Source organism: Papio anubis, chromosome 8 (genome assembly GCF_008728515.1).
Source record: "Papio anubis isolate 15944 chromosome 8, Panubis1.0, whole genome shotgun sequence".
Classification (NCBI taxonomy): domain Eukaryota; kingdom Metazoa; phylum Chordata; class Mammalia; order Primates; family Cercopithecidae; genus Papio; species Papio anubis.
This window is the reverse complement of record NC_044983.1, coordinates 36,828,752-36,845,296: the sequence shown is the minus strand read 5'-3', so window position 1 is coordinate 36,845,296 and position 16,545 is coordinate 36,828,752. Positions and strand designations below refer to the sequence as shown.

The window sequence follows — 16,545 nt, the reverse complement described above, 5'->3', positions numbered from 1 at the left end:
GCTGAAGTTCATTTATTCAACAAAGATATGAGTTCTTGTTTCTCATTTTTTGTTTTATATTATTTTGTTTTGAGACAGGGTCTTACTCTGTCGCCCAGGCTGGAGTGTAGTGGCTGATTATAGCTCACTGCAGCCTCAAACTCCTAGGCTCAAGCCATCCTCCTCCTTCAGCCTCCACCTCCAGCTAATTTTTAAAAATATTTTGTAGAGACAAGGGCTCACTTTGTTTCCCAGTCTGGTCTTGAACTTCTGGCTTCAAGTGATCCTTCTGCTTTGGCCACCCCAGGTGCTGGGATTACAGGCGTGAGCTGTAATTTAGTTGTTTATTTATTCATTTGTTCAACAAATACTTACTGAATATTTGCTCTTTGGCCAGTCAAGGAATTTTATGAGTGTCTACTATGTGAATAACACTGTGTTGGCCACTAGTCTGTCGCCTACTGGTGGATTAGAAAAATAACGCGAGGACCCTTTTCTTTTTACTTTTTTTTGAGACGGAGTCTTGCTCTGTTGCCAGGCTGGGGTACAGTGGCACGATCTCAGCTCACTGCAACCTCCGCCTCCCGGGTTCAAGCGATTCCCCTGCCTCAGCCTCCCCAGTAGCTGGGATTACAGGCGAGCGCCACCATGCCTGGCTAATTTTTTTGTATTTTAGTAGAGGCGGGGTTTCACCTTGTTGGCAAGGATAGTCTCGATCTCCTGACCTCGTGATCCACCTGCCTCAGCTTCCCAAAGTGCTGCGATTACAGGTGTCAGCCACCGCCCCCCTCCCCCAACTCTTTTCTTAAATTAGCCAGGGAGGCGTGGGTGGGGTGGGTGAGGAGTTGGGTGGGGGTAACTCATTCAGTATTCAAACTTCTACAAGTTTTGGGGATGAGGTGAACAGGCCCTGCCACTAACTTACATAGTGACTTCTATTTGTGTAGTATTTTTGGTCCACTGAGAGCTATCATTTTATTTGATTCTTACGATCATCTTGTGAAGGAGTATCAACAGATACCGCTGTTTTGATTTTATCAGATACATGATTTGTCCTACATCAAACTTCACAAATGATGGACAGAATGGAGGAATCCTTCAGACCTAGTGCTGCCTACTTCCCACCCCAACGGTGGCCTCAGCCTGGGCTCTCACATCGCAGGCCCCACGGAGACTTGGAAAAAATACAGGCTCTTGGCTCCTTCTTGGGACAGCCTGATTCCTCATGTCTGAGCAGGCCCATGAATTTGTATTTTTCAGACGTTCCCTGGAGGACCCGTGTCCATCTGGATTAGGAAACCACTACATTATACCACCCCGCGGCAAGACTCAGGGGGAAGAATTTAGCCACTTTCCTGGGTTCCACAGTACTGGAGGGTGTTCTGAGTGGGCTGTGATTAATTTCCAAACCAACCACACCTCTCCCCTCAACTCCCACTTACTCTTTGCTTCCTAGACGTTCACTTCAGGCTGGAGACTTCTGAAGACCAACAACATTGCTGTAGAATTTACAGGGCCCAGTTCCCGGTGGAGCACAAAACCTAAATTATGTGGCTGGGGAAAGCGGAGATCCAATGGAAGGGTTTGAGGAGGGGCTGACCTTCTCATAATAAAACCAGCTTGTATTTACTAAGTGTTAACTATGCGCCAGGCCCTCGTTGACCTCTCGACTCTATACGAAAAAGCACTATTATCCCCCTTTCACAGATGGGAAAACCGAGATTTAGAACGCGAAAATCATTCCCCAAGGTGCGCAGACTCCAAAGTCCACGCTACCAGGTACAATCTCAAGGCTGCGGCGTCTCTTCACCTGTCCCCCACATCCCCCCAAACTGCTGCTATGTCTAGGGCCTGACATTCCGGCGCCCTCTGGGACGCGCTCAGATGCAGGGGCGCAAGCGCCAAAGGAGACCAGGCTGCAGGAAGAGAAGGGCAGAGCGCGGGACAGCTCGGCCCGCTCGGCCGGCTCCCCCTCCTCTGGGGCCGCGGCTGGAGAACTACAAGGCCCAGCAGGCAGCGGCAGGGGGCGGAGGCGGAGGAGGGACCAGCGCCGGTGGGAGTGAGAGGGCGAGCCCTCGCGCCTCGCCGGCGCACAGCGCTCGGAGCGCTCCTTCGGTCACAGGCGCGGCGTCCTCGGCGGCGGGCGGCAGTGAGCGGGAGCCGGGACGCTGGTGCAGCCGTAGCGCGCGGAGGAACCCGGGCTGTGCCGGCAGCAGGGCCACGTCCGGACGGGACCGACACTCCGCGTAGCGCATTGCGGCGACCTCGCCTTCCCCGGCCGCGAGCGCGCAGCTGCTCGAAAAGCCGCGGAACCCGAGGACTTTCTCCCGTCCGAGCTCGGGGCGCCCCACAGGGCGCACGGTACCCGTGCTGCAGTCGGGCACGCCGCGGCGCCGGGGCCTCCGCGGAGCGATGGAGCCCGGTCTGCAAGGAGCGTGAGACGCCGCCGCCGCGGTCTGGAAAAGAGGGGCACAAGGTCTGGAGACCCCGGGCGGCGGACGGGAGCCCTCCCCCCGCCCCGCCTCCGGGGCACCAGCTCCGGCTCCATTGTTCCCGCCCGGGCTGGAGGCGCCGAGCACCGAGCGCCGCCGGGAGTCGAGCGCCGGCCGCGGAGCTCTCGCGACCCCGCCAGGACCCGAAAAGAGCCCGGGGGCGGCGGGCCGGAGCCGGGGACGCGGGCACACGCCCGCTCGCGCAAGCCACGGCGGACTCTCCCGAGGCGGAACCTCCACGCCGAGCGAGGTAAGAGTCGCGGCGCCCCCGGATCCGGGGCTGGCTTGGCGTCCCGAGCGGCCCCCGGCGCCGGAGCCTCCCGGCTGCGCGCTTTGCCCGCCGCAGCCCAGCCGGGACCGGCGCCTCCCTCCGCTCGCCGCCCGCCCCTTCCACCTCCCGGCTCCCTCCCGGGCGATCCGCGCCCCCCTTGGGTCTCTCCTCCCTTCCCTCCGCCCGCGTCTCCTTCTGCGCCCCCTCCCTACGCTCGTCCCGCCGCTCTTCCCGCTGCCCAACTTTTCCGCCAACTCGCGCTCGGGAGCTGGCGAGGCGGCGGCGGCGGCTCCTCGGTGAGTCCTGGGAAGGACAGGCCCGGGGCGAAGGCGGCGAGGCCCGCGGTTTCTTGGACTGGGGAGGAGGGCGGGAGTGGGCGGCGAGGTGGGGTGCGTTGTGTGTGTGTTGTGTGTGTGTTGCGTGTGTGTTGCATTCCACTCCATCTCTTTTTGGTCCCCTTTTGGGGATTCACCCCCAATTCAGCAGGTAGCTTTGGGCTCAACGCTAAAAATCCAGGACATTCCTCAGTCCTTTTCCACCCCCGCTAAACCTGGGGTCCGGGTTGTGGGCGAATGGAGTAGGGGATGAACTGCAGAGGACGTGGAGGGCTAGGTTAGCTTCTCTTGGAATAGGCTTTAAGGAGGTGTCGTCACCAAATGGCTGAATCTGCTTGAGCTGAGAGCGAAAAACGACTCCGCTTTCCAGAAGGGGTGATCTTATGACTTGGACGGTCTCTGAGAGGGTCGGAAGTTTGGGGAACGGGAGGACGACCCACAGTCGTTAAGCCGAGGTATGGGACGGCGGCGGGAGGGCCGTTCCGTCCCAATCTCGTTCCTGGAGGTGGGGGAAGGGATGAGGTTTTTGTCCGGTGCGGTTCACTCGGCAGCGATGCGTAGGCTTCTCTGGCCCAGACCCCTCTGCACCCCGCTTCCCCTCCCGTTATGTTTAGGGTTGGGAGAAAAGGGAGGCTACGACCCATGTTTGCAGAGGAATTTGTGGACCTTGTAGATGGGGTTCATATAGAACACACACCCCCTATGAAGCAGCCAGACACTTTTTTGGTGGTGGTGGGGCGGGGGGTGTGAAGCGTGTTTCTTGTTCTGGTCTCAGAAGCTATCAACCCGTTTGAAAAACATTACCACGATGTCTTTCTCCCCCAGCCCTCCCCCACCCCCATTTTCCAGATGTAACAGCCGCATCTGGTTCCGTTTCACCCCACACGGGTACACCGCAGCCGCATTATTAACTTCCCTCTTCCTCCCCTCCCCCTCCCCCAAATTGAAACTCGGATTCTTCAACTCGTCTTGACCACCTCCCTCCTTAACATTTCTGGAGACTTGGAGATGCGGCGTTGAGAAAAGAAAGTTCCCTTGGATCCCGAGTTATCTAAGATCTCACTAAGTTAGTTATTCGCCGCCGCTGGTGGGTGGCGGCGGTCGGGGTGCTTTCTGGATTGCGCAGAAAAGAGGCATCTTGGGAGATGGGTCCAAGGTTTTAGGGGGTGGCATTCGCGAACGGTTCATCCGCTAGACTAGGGGAGGCTCTTTGGCTGTGCGTCTGGCCAGAACTGGCCTTGACGATGGAAGTTTCTGGAACCAAAGCGTTGCTTTCTCTCCCTTGTGTTATAGCTGGAGCTGCGAGAGCGCCTGCCCTGCCCGGAGCCCGCGGTCCCCTCTCGGCCGCCCCTCGGTGGCGTCACGCGCCCCTCCCGGAGCGAGCCCAGTGCGCGGGGCCGGGGGCGTGGGCGACTGCTGCCAGAGGCGCTCCCTGTGTGTTTTTAAGGACTGATTTGGGCCGCATCCCCCGGAAACTAAAGTGGGGCGTTTTACCATTTAAGTAACGGCTACAGGTTTGAAAGCGGGGGGTTGGATTGTCCAGTTGTGTTTGGTAATAGTCTTTGAGGCAGGAAAGCGCCTTGTGGTCCAAAGTTGCGGGAGGGTGGAGAGAGTCAGTCTCTCTCACCCTCTTCTTTCCAGCCTCTTTCAAATTGAAAACACTTCTCTGGTTTCCTTCTTTGGGCGGTAGTTTTGGAGGCTGTAATGAAATCGCACTTTCTCTAGACGTGGTAATTAAGGTGACTGTTTCCTCCGCAGATGTGCCCTACCCTTTGCACCTCCGGACCAGGGCTTTTTTTGGAATACTATCTAGCCTTGAGACTGTTTAGCAGAAAGTGGCCATTTTCCTCCCTTGGCCCGGGCTCCCGGTTTCCTCCCTGAGGCTTGTTTAAAAGCGAAGTAGCAGGGCCCCGTGGGACGCGCCTTGGTCTGGTTAATCACCCCCACGGCCGGGTCATCCACCTTCCTCTCAGTGACCGAGGTTCAGCAGCCTCTGCTATTGCCGTCCCGTCTGTGCCGAGGGCCTGCCTCCCTAATGACTTGTTTACATATCCTACCCCCAGTGGATTAGGAGAAGCTCCGGGGCTGCCCCTGACCCTCCGAGTGCAGGGTGTTTGGGGACCGGGAGGCTGCTGGGGTCTGACTCCAGCTGGGAGGGTTATGAACTGCATCAGTGACGAGCTCCTTGAAATATCTGTTGCGTTTACTCTTAGTCATAGCTGAGTGTCAGCTTTTTAATGAGGTTCATCCAGATTGAGAGCCCCTTGGACTTCACTGCCTGCTTTTCCAAACATGCCTGCAGAAATGCTCATTTTCCAGGTATTTTTCCCAGTACAGATTCGGGCCAGAGTGGGCACCGCTTGAACAATCTTAGGGTGCTTCTTTTCCTTGACCTCTGGCCATGGAGGATGTTAGAAAGTTCCATTAGGTGGCCCTTTGATAGCCAGGGAAGCAAAGGCTCAGGAAGAAATGGCGAAGTGTCCCCCACTCCCTAGGGGCAGAGGATTAGATACGTCGGGTGCATCCCTCAGGCTGGGCTAGCTTTATTCCTGGTGGACTCCAGAGAGCAAGAAAATTGAATTGAACACTGGGTAGGCAGACTCAAGCCTTAGAGACCAAGGAAAATCCATGGGTTTTGCTTTTAGTGGTGTGCTCTTTGTTTTCAGTATTGACCTGAAACAAGACTCCTAAAATGGGAGATTTGCTGGTGTGAACTTGGCGGTTTAGCAGCGGGCTTCTCCAAAGGTTTTTTTCTTGCCTCCGTTTCTAAAGTGTCTTTTGTCAAAATGGCTGTTAGTTACAGAACGTCCTAGCAAAGTTTGAGCCTGTTGATGCTGGAGGAAAAGGCATTAGAATTGATTCAAATGTCTTATTCTGAAAGGGCCTCACATCACTTGATGAATTTAATTTCCTCCTGGGAAATTTGTGTCTTGCATTTGTCTTCCCCAGAGCTTTGTAAAAGGCCTGAAAGCACCAGGGACTGGTAGGAGTCCAGATGCAGAGCTTTAGAGAAGATTCTGGTGTTTCCAGAGAGGATGAAATGTCAGACTTGGGCCAGGATATTTGTTTTTCCCCCTAAGGTTGCATCTACTTTAAACAGAAATTCCCTCCTCACCACCATTTCTCTCTCCCCTGCAATGAAAGAAACCATGTTTAGGGCCCTCTCTCCCATTTAATAGCACTCACCTGGGTGAACTATCCCAAGAATTTGGTGGGGTTCCACTCATAGTACATCCTGTCTTCAAGAGCAAGGTTTTCTAGATTATGTGCAGCAGTTGTGTTCGCCAGGCTGGTCTTGAACTCCTGACCTCAAGCGATCTGCTGGCTTCGGCCTCCCAAAATGCTGGGATTACAGGTGTGAGCCACCGTGCCTGGCCACTTATTGCTAATTTTTTATATGTCTTTTACTTCCAAGGACATGTAGACTTTTTTTTTTTTTTTTAACAGAGACGCAAAAAATAAGCATTTCTCTTGGACCAACTAAAATTTTGCAAGCTGAGCTGAGTAACTTTCTCCATGTTTATTAAGTACTTGCCCCCTGCCCTCTCAACATGTGAGTAGAGAATGCTCACTGTGGGGAAGAAATAAGTCTTACTCCCATCTGAAGGGAATAATGTTTTGGTATTACTTCCTTAATTCTGAAGAACCAAGTTGTCCAGAAATTTTCTCGGTACCATTTGGACTAGAGTTTGGCTGGTTAACAAGGGATACTAGCTAATTGCTTTTCTCTGATATTCTGAGCCTCTTTTTCTGGAGGAGTATCTGTATCAGTTTCTTTTCATCAGCTCTTTATTTTCCTTCATTCACTTACTTATCCAGTTAACGAACATGTTGGCATCTCCTGTGTACATACTAGGTGCAGAGGGTGTTAGCAAAGGTTAGGGAGGCACAGACCCTGCTCTGAAGGAGCCTGCAGTTTCATGGGGAGAGAAGAGAATGAAGAACATAAATAACAATCATATCATGTGACCTAAGCACCATGTGAGAGGGGCTAGTAATGTGGTTTGCGAATTTGGAGGAATAAAATCCTCCAGCTAGAAGGCCCAAGAAAGTCTTATGGAAGAGACAGCTTCTTAAGGTGGGGTTCAGAGAAAAGGGAAGGCCTGGCCTGTTGCAGAACAAGGAAGGGCAAAGAAGAAAGTCTTGCCACAGAGGCATGGAGGTTGCTTCGAGCTGTGGTGCCCTATAGAAATAGAACATGAGGCCGTGCACGGTGGCTCACGCCTGTAATCCCAGTACTTTGGGAGGCCAAGGCAGGCGGATTGCTTGAGCCCATGAGATGGAGATGAGCCTGGGCAACATGGTGAGACCCTGTCTCTACCAAAAAATACACAAATTAGATGAGTGTGCTCATGTTTTCTGGTAGTCCCAGCTGTTCAGGAGGCTGAGGTGGGAGGATCACTCGAGCCTAGGAGGCAGAGGCTGCAATAAGCTGTGATTGCACCACTGCACTCCCACCCCGGGGACAGAGGAAGACCCTGTTTAAAAAAAAAAAACAGTCAGGCACAGTGGCTCATGCCTGTAATCCCAGCCCTTTGGGAGGCCAAGGCGGGTGGATCACCTGAGGTCAGGAGTTCAAGACCAGCGTGGCCAACATGGTGAAACTCTGTCTCAAAAAAAAAAAAATTAGCCGGGCTTGGTGGCTCATGTCTGTAATCCCAGCTACTTGGGAGGAAGAAGAATTGTTTGAACCCGGGAGGCAGAGGTTCAGCCGAGATTGCGCCACGCAACCCCAGCCTGAGTGACAGAGCAAGACTGCATCTCAAAGAAAAAAAGAAAGGAAGAAAGAAATATAACATAACATGAGCTATGTGTACTTTCAGATTTTCTAGAAGCCACATTGGAAATTAAAAGAAAGAAACAGGTTTTTTTTGTTTGGTTTTGTTTTTTTTTGAGACAGAGTCTTGCTCTGTTGCCAGGCTGGAGTACAGTGGCGCAATCTCTGCTCACTGCAACCTCTGCCTCCCGGGTTCAGCGATTCTCCTGCCTCAGCCTCCCGAGTAGCTGGGACTACAGGCGCCCGCCACCACACCCAGCTAATTTTTGTGTAGAGATGGGGTTTCACCAGTTGACCGGGATGGTCAACCTCTTGACCTCGTGATTCGCCCACCACAGCCTTCCAAAGTGCTGGGATTACAGGCGTGAGCCACCACACCTGGCCAAAATTTGTTTTTTAATTAACTTGTTTAGATTTTAATAATTTATTTAATATAACTATATTTCCAGAATATTATCATTTGAACATGTAATCAAATATAGAAATTATTGATGAGATACTTTACATTTTTTTCATAACAAGTTTTTAAGATGCGGTGTATACTTTTTACTTCTAGCATATCTGTTAGCACCAGCCACATTTCAAGTGTGCAGTGGCCACCGTGTGGGCCACAGATCTAGAATATAAGACATGAAGATGGAGAGTGAGAAATGCCTTTGGAAAGGTTGGAAGTTCCTGTCCTCCTGCTGCCAATTACCAGATCTCCTGAGAGTGCTGTCAAGGAGTGACTCAAAGCACTACACAATGAGAATTATAAATATCTTAATATTATATGTGAAATATAAATACATAATTCTTTACATTCGATTGGTACTTTAAAGAGAAGAGAATGAGCACATTCACCCACACCAACCATTTGAGCCTCGTAATCACCTGTGATGTAGCTTCCTCTAAGTGGGAAACTGAGGCTCAGAACGGTTAAGTGACTGTCCCAGGGTGGCAGGATCACAAATGGAAGGGCATGAATTCATACTGTCTCCAGCGGACAGGAATGAAAAGACTCAGGCTGGGTGTGGTGGCTCATGCCTGTAATCCCCGCACTTTGGGAGGCCACGGTGGGTGGATATCTTGAGCTCAGGAGTTCATGACCAGTATGGGCAACATGGTGAGACCCCATTTTTAAAAAATATACAGCAACTTAGCCCAGCTGCTTGGGAGGCTGAGGTGGGAGGATCACTTGAGTCTGGGGGATGGAGGTTGTAGTGAGTTGAGATCGTGCCACGGCACTCTAGCTTGGGTGATAGAGCAACACTCCGTCTCAGAAAGAATAAAAAGACTCGGCCATGAATTCGTCAGATAGTTTTCCTTACGTAATTTTTGGACAAGGAGATGTGACCTTCACAGAAGGCTTTTCTCTTAGAAGTGGGAGAGCTGCAAGGTCACGGTGGTCCAGCCAGCCCCTGCTGTCTCACCAGACACTGTCCACCCTTTATGTTGGATCAGTACTCCAGTGAGAAGACAGCAGGCACTTTCACCCATGCAGCCCATTCAGTCTTCATAACCACCTGTGATGGAGGCAGGGCAAGTAATTCAGCCCCCTGCGACGAGTGGGAAACTGAGATCTGCCCCCTGCCTCCTCCCCACCGAGGACCTCTGCATGCAGGCGTGAATCCCAGGAGCCTGGCTGATATTGGAGAGGCAGGGCGGGGGGGAACCAGCTGCAGGGTCTTGGAGGAAGCTGCTGTGTACACCTGCAAGGCTGCAGGTCACATCTGTCAAGCAGTGAAGGAAGGAAACTGTTCCTAAGGGATTGGAAAAATTCATTAATTAGTAGAATGAGAAACTGAGGTGAAGGAGGAGGTGGCAGGGTCCAGACAGCATGTGGACTAGTGGCCTGTCACTGTGTTTTTTGCAGGCGGGTGGCATGGGGTGTATGCCCACTTCTTTTTCCAGGAGTTGGTGCCAGGAGGCCGGGCTTTCTTAACATCTTTGTTTTACAGATGTCAAACCTGAGGGCCAGAGGGGTAGGAGAGGAAGAGACTTTTTGCACCTTTTTTGGGAAAGAACGAGAGAGAAGCTGGCAGATGAATTTGCAGTGCATTGACCAGGGAGCTAAGAGAGGGCGGTCTGCAGCCAGCCCACACCTGGGAGGAGGCGGCAGGTTTTTCTGGGGACAGAGTGGCCAAGTCCAAGCAAGCTTAACCATCTCAACATGACATCACTTTTCCCATTGGAACCTGAGAACTTGTTCAATACTCTGGCATTTACCATGGGACCTGGGTTTTCTTGGTCAGGTATGCATTTCTGAGTGACAGGACTGCATCAGATATATCTTTGGGATGTAGTGAGATGTGGAATATGGGTTTAGGGGTATCCTCTGGCAAGCACTGCTTCTATCCGGGATCTGGGAATGTGCCCCATGCAGTGTCCTAGATGGCCCATCTGTGGTCTGCTTTCAAGGGTCTTTCTTTTAGTTAGTTGGTTTTGAGACAGGATCTCACTCCATCACCCAGGTGGGAGTGCAGTGACACAATCTCAACTCACTGCAACCTCCACCTCCCGGATTCAAGCAATTCTCAGATTCAAGCAATTCTCGTGCCTTAGCCTCCTGAGTAGCTGGGATTACAGGTGTGCACCACCACGCCCAGCTAATTTTTGTAGATTTAGTAGATGAGGAATTTCACCATGTTGGCCAGTCTGGTCTTAACTCCCGACCTCAGGTGATAACCCGCCTCAGCCTTCCAAAGTCCTGGGATTATAGGTGTGAGCTACCACACCCTGGCACAAGGGTCTTTTGACCAACGGAACTGCAAATCAAGGCCCTTTTGTTACCAGAGTTACCTTGGATTTGCCTTATCTACTTGGTTTGGAGAAACTGAGTTTGCATCAGATGGAGTCAGGCTTGATCAGTCCCTTATTTACTTCCTCCCACCATGTCCTCTAATATCCAAAAACTTTGAGGCACTATTACATGCTAGCTACATTTCCTTGGGTAAAGTACTTAATCTCTTTGAGCCTCAGTTTCTCCATTGCTTAAAAGGAATAATGAAACTTATCCCCCATAAGTTTATAGTGAGGAATAAATAAAAGTTTATAGTTCTAAATTAGTTCTACTTAGGGCATCCGTGGTACATAGTGGGTGTTCAGTATTCATTTCGTCTTTTTTTTTTTTTTTTTTGAGACGGAGTCTCCCTCAGTCGCCCAGGCTGCAGTGCAGTGGCGAGATCTCGGCTCACTGCAAGCTCCGCCTCCCGGCTTCACGCCAGTCTCCTGCTTCAGTCTCCCGAGTAGCTGGGACTACAGGCGCCCGCCGCTATGCCCGGCTAATTTTTTGTATTTTTAGTAGAAACGGGGTTTCACTGTGTTAGCCAGGATGGTCTCGATCTCCTGACCTCGTGATCTGCCCGCCTTGGCCTCCCAAAGTGCTGGGATTACAGGCGTGAGCCACCACGCCCGGCCTCATTTTGTCTTTTCTAATTCCTTTGGTAAATTTAGAAAAATGAAATTTTGAGAAATGTTTACTTCTCTTTTGATTTGAAATCATTAAAACATTTTAGTAAGCCTTGGGAGGGAGCTAGTGGTGTGGCATGTGTATCCCGCTGGCCAAGCACATGTGAATGAAGCCAAGAATCCAGGGGCTTTTCTGCCAGCCAGCACTGACTCACTTGCGAGGGGCCCTGCCTGGCTCGGGGGAGGCAGGGCTGAAGTACCACATTAGGGCATGTTCCGGGGAAGTAGATTCTCTGAATAACTTGGATGGCTCCCTGGAGCATTTAGGACAGAAGCCACCTGGAAGATAAAGATGGTCACCCCCACGTAGCCCTGACAGTGCCCAGAAAGTCTTGTCACTTGGTAAATGTTAACAGCTATGATCCGTTCTTTAAGACCCTGGGGAGTTTTAAATTTTACCCCTCCAGACCTGAGAAGGGTAAAGGGCTGCAGATTCTGTTCTTTTAACTGGGGCCAGCGTGAGCCATCTTCGACTCAGTGCTTGCAACAGCCCTTGATTCTGCAATGGGACCTCCTAGGACCCTTTGCCCCCTGCAGCTTCTGGACTCATATCTGTCAGATGTCACTTGTCACCTTCTAGCATCAGGGAGAACTGGATCCCTCCTGGCTCCACAGTCTTAGGCTCTTTGTAAGTAGCTCCCTCTGCAAGGGAGGCTGGTAGAACTATGGATATGATTCATACAATTTTAGAGACAAAAAGAAAGTACCCAGGAGGTCATTTATTTCAGCTGCTTCATTGCATAAGTCGGGGAGTTGAGCATCAAGTCCAGTAGCTACTAACTAGTTATCTCTGTACTTGGCTTCCATTTACTAGTCCTTAGCTTGTTCCATGATTCTTCATTGCCCCTTATTTCTCACCAGAGGAACTGGTTGGCCCTAGATGGAGTGGTCTTTTTAAAATTTTCTTTTTAATTTGTTTTTTGAGACAAAGTCTCGCTCTGTTGCCCAGGCTGGAGTGCAGTGGCGCGATCTCGGCTCACTGCAAGCTCCGCCTCCCGGGTTCACACCATTCTCCTGCCTCAGCCTCCCGAGTAGCTGGGACTACAGGCGCCTGCCACCGTGCCTGGCTAATTTTTTTATGTATTTTAGTAGAGACGGGGTTTCACCGTGTTAGCCAGGATGGTCTCGATCTCCTGACCTCGTGATCCGCCCGTCTTGGCCTCCCAAAGTGCTGGGATTACAGGCATGAGCCACCGCGCCTGGCCTTCTTTTTAATTTTTTGAGACAGTCTCACTCTGTCACCTAGGCTGGAGTGCAGTGTCGCTATCTCGGCTCACTACAACCTCTGCCTCCTGAGTTCAAGCAGTTCTCCTGTCTCAGCCTCTTACAGGTGCGCACCACCACGCCCAGCTAATTTTTGTATTTTTAGTAGAGATGGGGTTTCACCATGTTGACCAGATTGGTCTTGAACTCCTGACCTCAAATGATCTGCCCACCTTAGCCTCCCAAAGTGCTGAGATTACAGGTATGAGCCACCGCACCTGGCCTGGGCGGGGTGAAGTCTTATGCTGGGGAGCCATCGGCATGCTCAAACCTCCTGCAATTGTAACACACTTTGTAAAGCTGTTTCCCACAAAAGGGCAGAATTATTTGGGACTTTCATGAGACCATTCACTTGGTAGCACATACTACCTGGAAGTTTATACCTTGGAAAACCTCATGATGGTATTCCCAGGCTTGTACATAACCTACACTCAAAACATAGCTGTAGAATTGAACTAAAGCATCCTTCTGTCCAATTAAGACATATAACCTCTTTTTGAGACAGAATCTCGCTCTGTCACCCAGGCTGGAGTGCAGTGGCGCAATCTCAGCTCACTGCAACCTTCACCTCCCGGGTTCAAGTGATTCTCCGGCCTCAGCCTCTAAAGTAACTGGGACTACAGGTGTGTGCCACCATGCCTGGCTAATTTTTTGTATTTTTAGTAGAGACAGGGTTTCACCATGGCCAGGCTGGTCTCAAACTCCTGGCCTCAAGTGATGCTCCTGTCTGGGCCTCCCAAAGTGCTGGGATTACAGGATGCACCACCGCACCCAGCCAGGACTGATAATCTAATTCATTGTTGGGGTAGATTCACAGTTTTCTTCTGGACGCCTTAGTAAGTCCATGCTTTAAGCAGCCACCACGTGGCATGCTTTACCTTCTGTTTCTCCTTGCCCCTCCCCTACCTGGACCCTCCTAACTTTTGGGTTTTTTTTTCTTTCCCCAGGATCAGTTTGAAAAGGAGGATTGAGCTCACGGTGAAGTATCCATGGAGGTGTGGAGCCTTGTCACTAACCTCTAAGTGCAGAACTGGGATGTGGAGCTGGAAGTGCCTCCTCTTCTGGGCTGTGCTGGTCACAGCCACGCTCTGCACCGCTAGGCCGTCCCCGACCTTGCCTGAACAAGGTAAGGTACTGGCTGGGGGCAGCCTGGACTCCTGGGCCTGGGAAACAGGATGGGCTGGGAGGGAGGTGATATGGTTGCAGGTAATGTGGTCAACAGGGAAGGCTCCTTCCCAGGTGGAGCAAAGAACTCCCTTCCTGCAGGAGAAACTCTCAAGATACCTGGGTTGGTTCTGGTCTGGTTATAAACATAACTGACTTCATCAGAGGTTGGGGTCATGAAGGCTGGTGACATCCATTTACCTGAGGTGACATGTTTGTGGGAGTTAATTTGTGCTTTTCTCTTTCTGAAGAAAGAATATCTGATTAGGACCCTAGTGTCACACTTTAACATAGGTGATGTATAAAATGCAGCTGGTGGTGCCGTGGGGAGAGAATGACCTTTGAATTTGGAGGTAGAACTTGGGTTGGAGTACAGGGGATGTTGTAGGAGGTGAGAGCTTGCTAAAGACCTCTGGCTTCTAGAAAATTGTTCCAGAGCCACATCTTCGCCAGGCATGGTGGGTCACACATGTAACCCCAGCACTTTGGGAGGCTAAGGCAAGAGGATCACTTGAGGCCAGGAGTTCAAGATCAGCCTAGGCAATATAGCGAGACCCCATCTCTACAAAAAAAAAAGGAAATTAACTGGGTGTGGTGGTGCACGCTGCTAGTCCCAGCTACTTGCTACTTAGGAGGCTGAGACAGGAAGATCGCGTGATCCTGAGTTGAGGCTGCAGTGAGCTATGATTGCACTACCATGCTCCAGCCTGGGTGAAAAAAAGGCACATCTTCTATAAAGGTCAGCAGTCATGGCTCCATGCCTGCATTTTCCTATCCTTGATTGTATCTCACAGGTCCTGTCTGGGGGCCTGCCAAGTGGTTTGCCTTGGATAGGTAGTGTTTGAGGGGTTTTGAAGTGATTGAGACCCAGGAAGCATGAAGGAGCATGGAGACCTATGGCGTGTTGGAAATTCAGAGCCATCATCGGTAACAGGAAGGACTTACCCGACCATTCTTGGGATCTGTTTGAGCTGTGAAAAGGCCTCTTGGGAGATTACAGGTATAGCATACCTGGTGGCTTTCGAGGGACTTTGAAAACTAATATATGGGCATTTCCGCTGCCAGAGGATAGTGTGGTTTGTGACTCATTGGCTGGTCACACAGAGAAGGTTGACACAGTGGGTGAAAGGTTGGAGGTGCACGTGATGGTGTGGCTGTGTTCAAAAGGCTACCACTCAGCTGGCCAGGGACCTATTTGAAGGATGAGTTATGGGTGAGAATATGTGTCCCCTGGATGGAGATGGGGGTGAACAGGGAAAGTTGTGTGAGACTTTATAGAAGGTACAGTGTCTAGAGCAGGCATATTCATGTTGCTGTCAGTAACAGAACTGAAGGCAAGGTCTGAACTGGAGCACAGTGGAGACCCAAAGTGGGAGAGACTGTGTCTGCCCACAGGGAGTTTATGGTCAGGAGGGGATGGGCAAGTACAGGGATAAGTAACACAAGACGGACTGTGTTTAAACCACCCGGTGAAATTACAACCAAAGGTGATGGGAATGCAGAGGAAGAGGGGAACAGAGAGCACCTGAGATGGGCTTGAGTTCAGAAGGGGAAAATGAAGGGCCCTCCATGTTGAACAGCATGAGTGTTCAGAGGCAGCATGTATATGGTTTGTGGAGAACGGTTTGCCTGGTGAGTAGATAGTTGGGAAGCAACACTTGGAAAAATTGGATTGAGTTAGCATATGGAAAGCTTAATGCCCTGCCAAGAAAACTATATTTAGGGCCGGGCGCAGCGGCTCACGCCTGTAATCCCAGCACTTTGGGAGGCTGAGGCGGGTGGATCACAAGGTCAGGAGTTCCAGACCATCCTGCCTAACACAGTGAAACACCATCTCAAGTAAAAATATAAAAAAATTAGCTGGGCGTGGTGGCGGGCACCTGTAGTCCCAGCCATTCGGGAGGCTGAGGCAGGAGAATGGCAGGAACCTGGGAGGCGGAGCTTGCAGTGAGCCAAGATCGTGCCACTGCACTCCAGCCTGGGCAGCAGAGCGAGACTCTGTCTGAAAAAAAAAAAGGAGGAGAAGAAAACTATACTTAGGCCAGGCGTGGATTTTGCTGGTAATCCCAACACTTTGGGAAGCCAAGGCAGGAGAATTGCTTGAGCCAAGAAGTTTGAGACCAACCTGGGCAACATAGTGAGACCCTGTGTCTACAAAAAATAGGAAAATTAGCCAGATGTGGTGGCACATGCCTGTAGTCCCAGCTACTAGGGAGGCTGAGGTGGGAAGATCACTTGAACCTGGGAGGTGGGGGTTGCAGTGAGCCATGATCATGCCACTTCACTTCAGCCTGGGTGACAGAGTGAGACTGTCTCACCAAAAAAAAAAAAAAAAAATAGAAAAAGAAAAGAAAACTAGACTTAAATGGGTAGATGTTGGGAAACTTGAAAAGTTTTGAGCAAGTAATGTCACAATCGGCTTTCAGAAAGTTAATTTGGCAGCTCAGTGTGGATGGCTAGGGGGAAAGAGTGAGGTGCACCTGTGTTTGCGCCCTGCTCTGCCACTTGATAACTGCATTATTTACTTCAACAAACTACTCAAACATGGTACGCCGCAGTTTGCTCATCTGTAAAACAGGGATAAATAATAAAGGGTTAAGTGGGATAATCCAGATGAAGCACTTCCATGTAAGGTGTTAGTAGTTGTTACTGCTGCCACCGCTGCTGCCAGAAGGATGAAGTTGAAGATTGTTTTGAGTGTCTGGCTAGAGGAAGTGCAGGTACTGACCAGGATGGGGACTGGGAGATGATAAAGGAAGGAAAAAGTAGTAAAGACCCTATAGCAATAGCATCTGTGGGTTTAAGTAGGTTAGG

General features: G+C 51.0%; 1 protein-coding gene across 17 annotated transcripts in view; it reads left to right on the top strand.

The window, feature by feature from the left end:
* Positions 1–2,075: 2,075 nt before the first annotated feature.
* The window catches only part of FGFR1 (fibroblast growth factor receptor 1), a 59,619-nt gene continuing 45,149 nt past the window's right edge, over positions 2,076–16,545 (top strand). For 8 of the 17 annotated variants that reach the window (XM_009212921.4, XM_031669485.1, XM_009212918.4 and 5 more), the window contains exons 1-2: positions 2,618–2,721; positions 13,515–13,693. In XM_009212921.4, coding sequence (XP_009211185.2) covers positions 13,603–13,693 — 91 coding nt within the window. In that variant the 5' untranslated portion in view covers positions 2,618–2,721; positions 13,515–13,602. Of the gene's footprint in view, positions 2,722–2,806; positions 3,039–3,168; positions 3,533–13,514; positions 13,694–16,545 lie in introns of those variants that run through there. The other 9 variants (XM_031669486.1, XM_009212926.4, XM_009212924.4 and 6 more) reach the window with 6 other exon arrangements.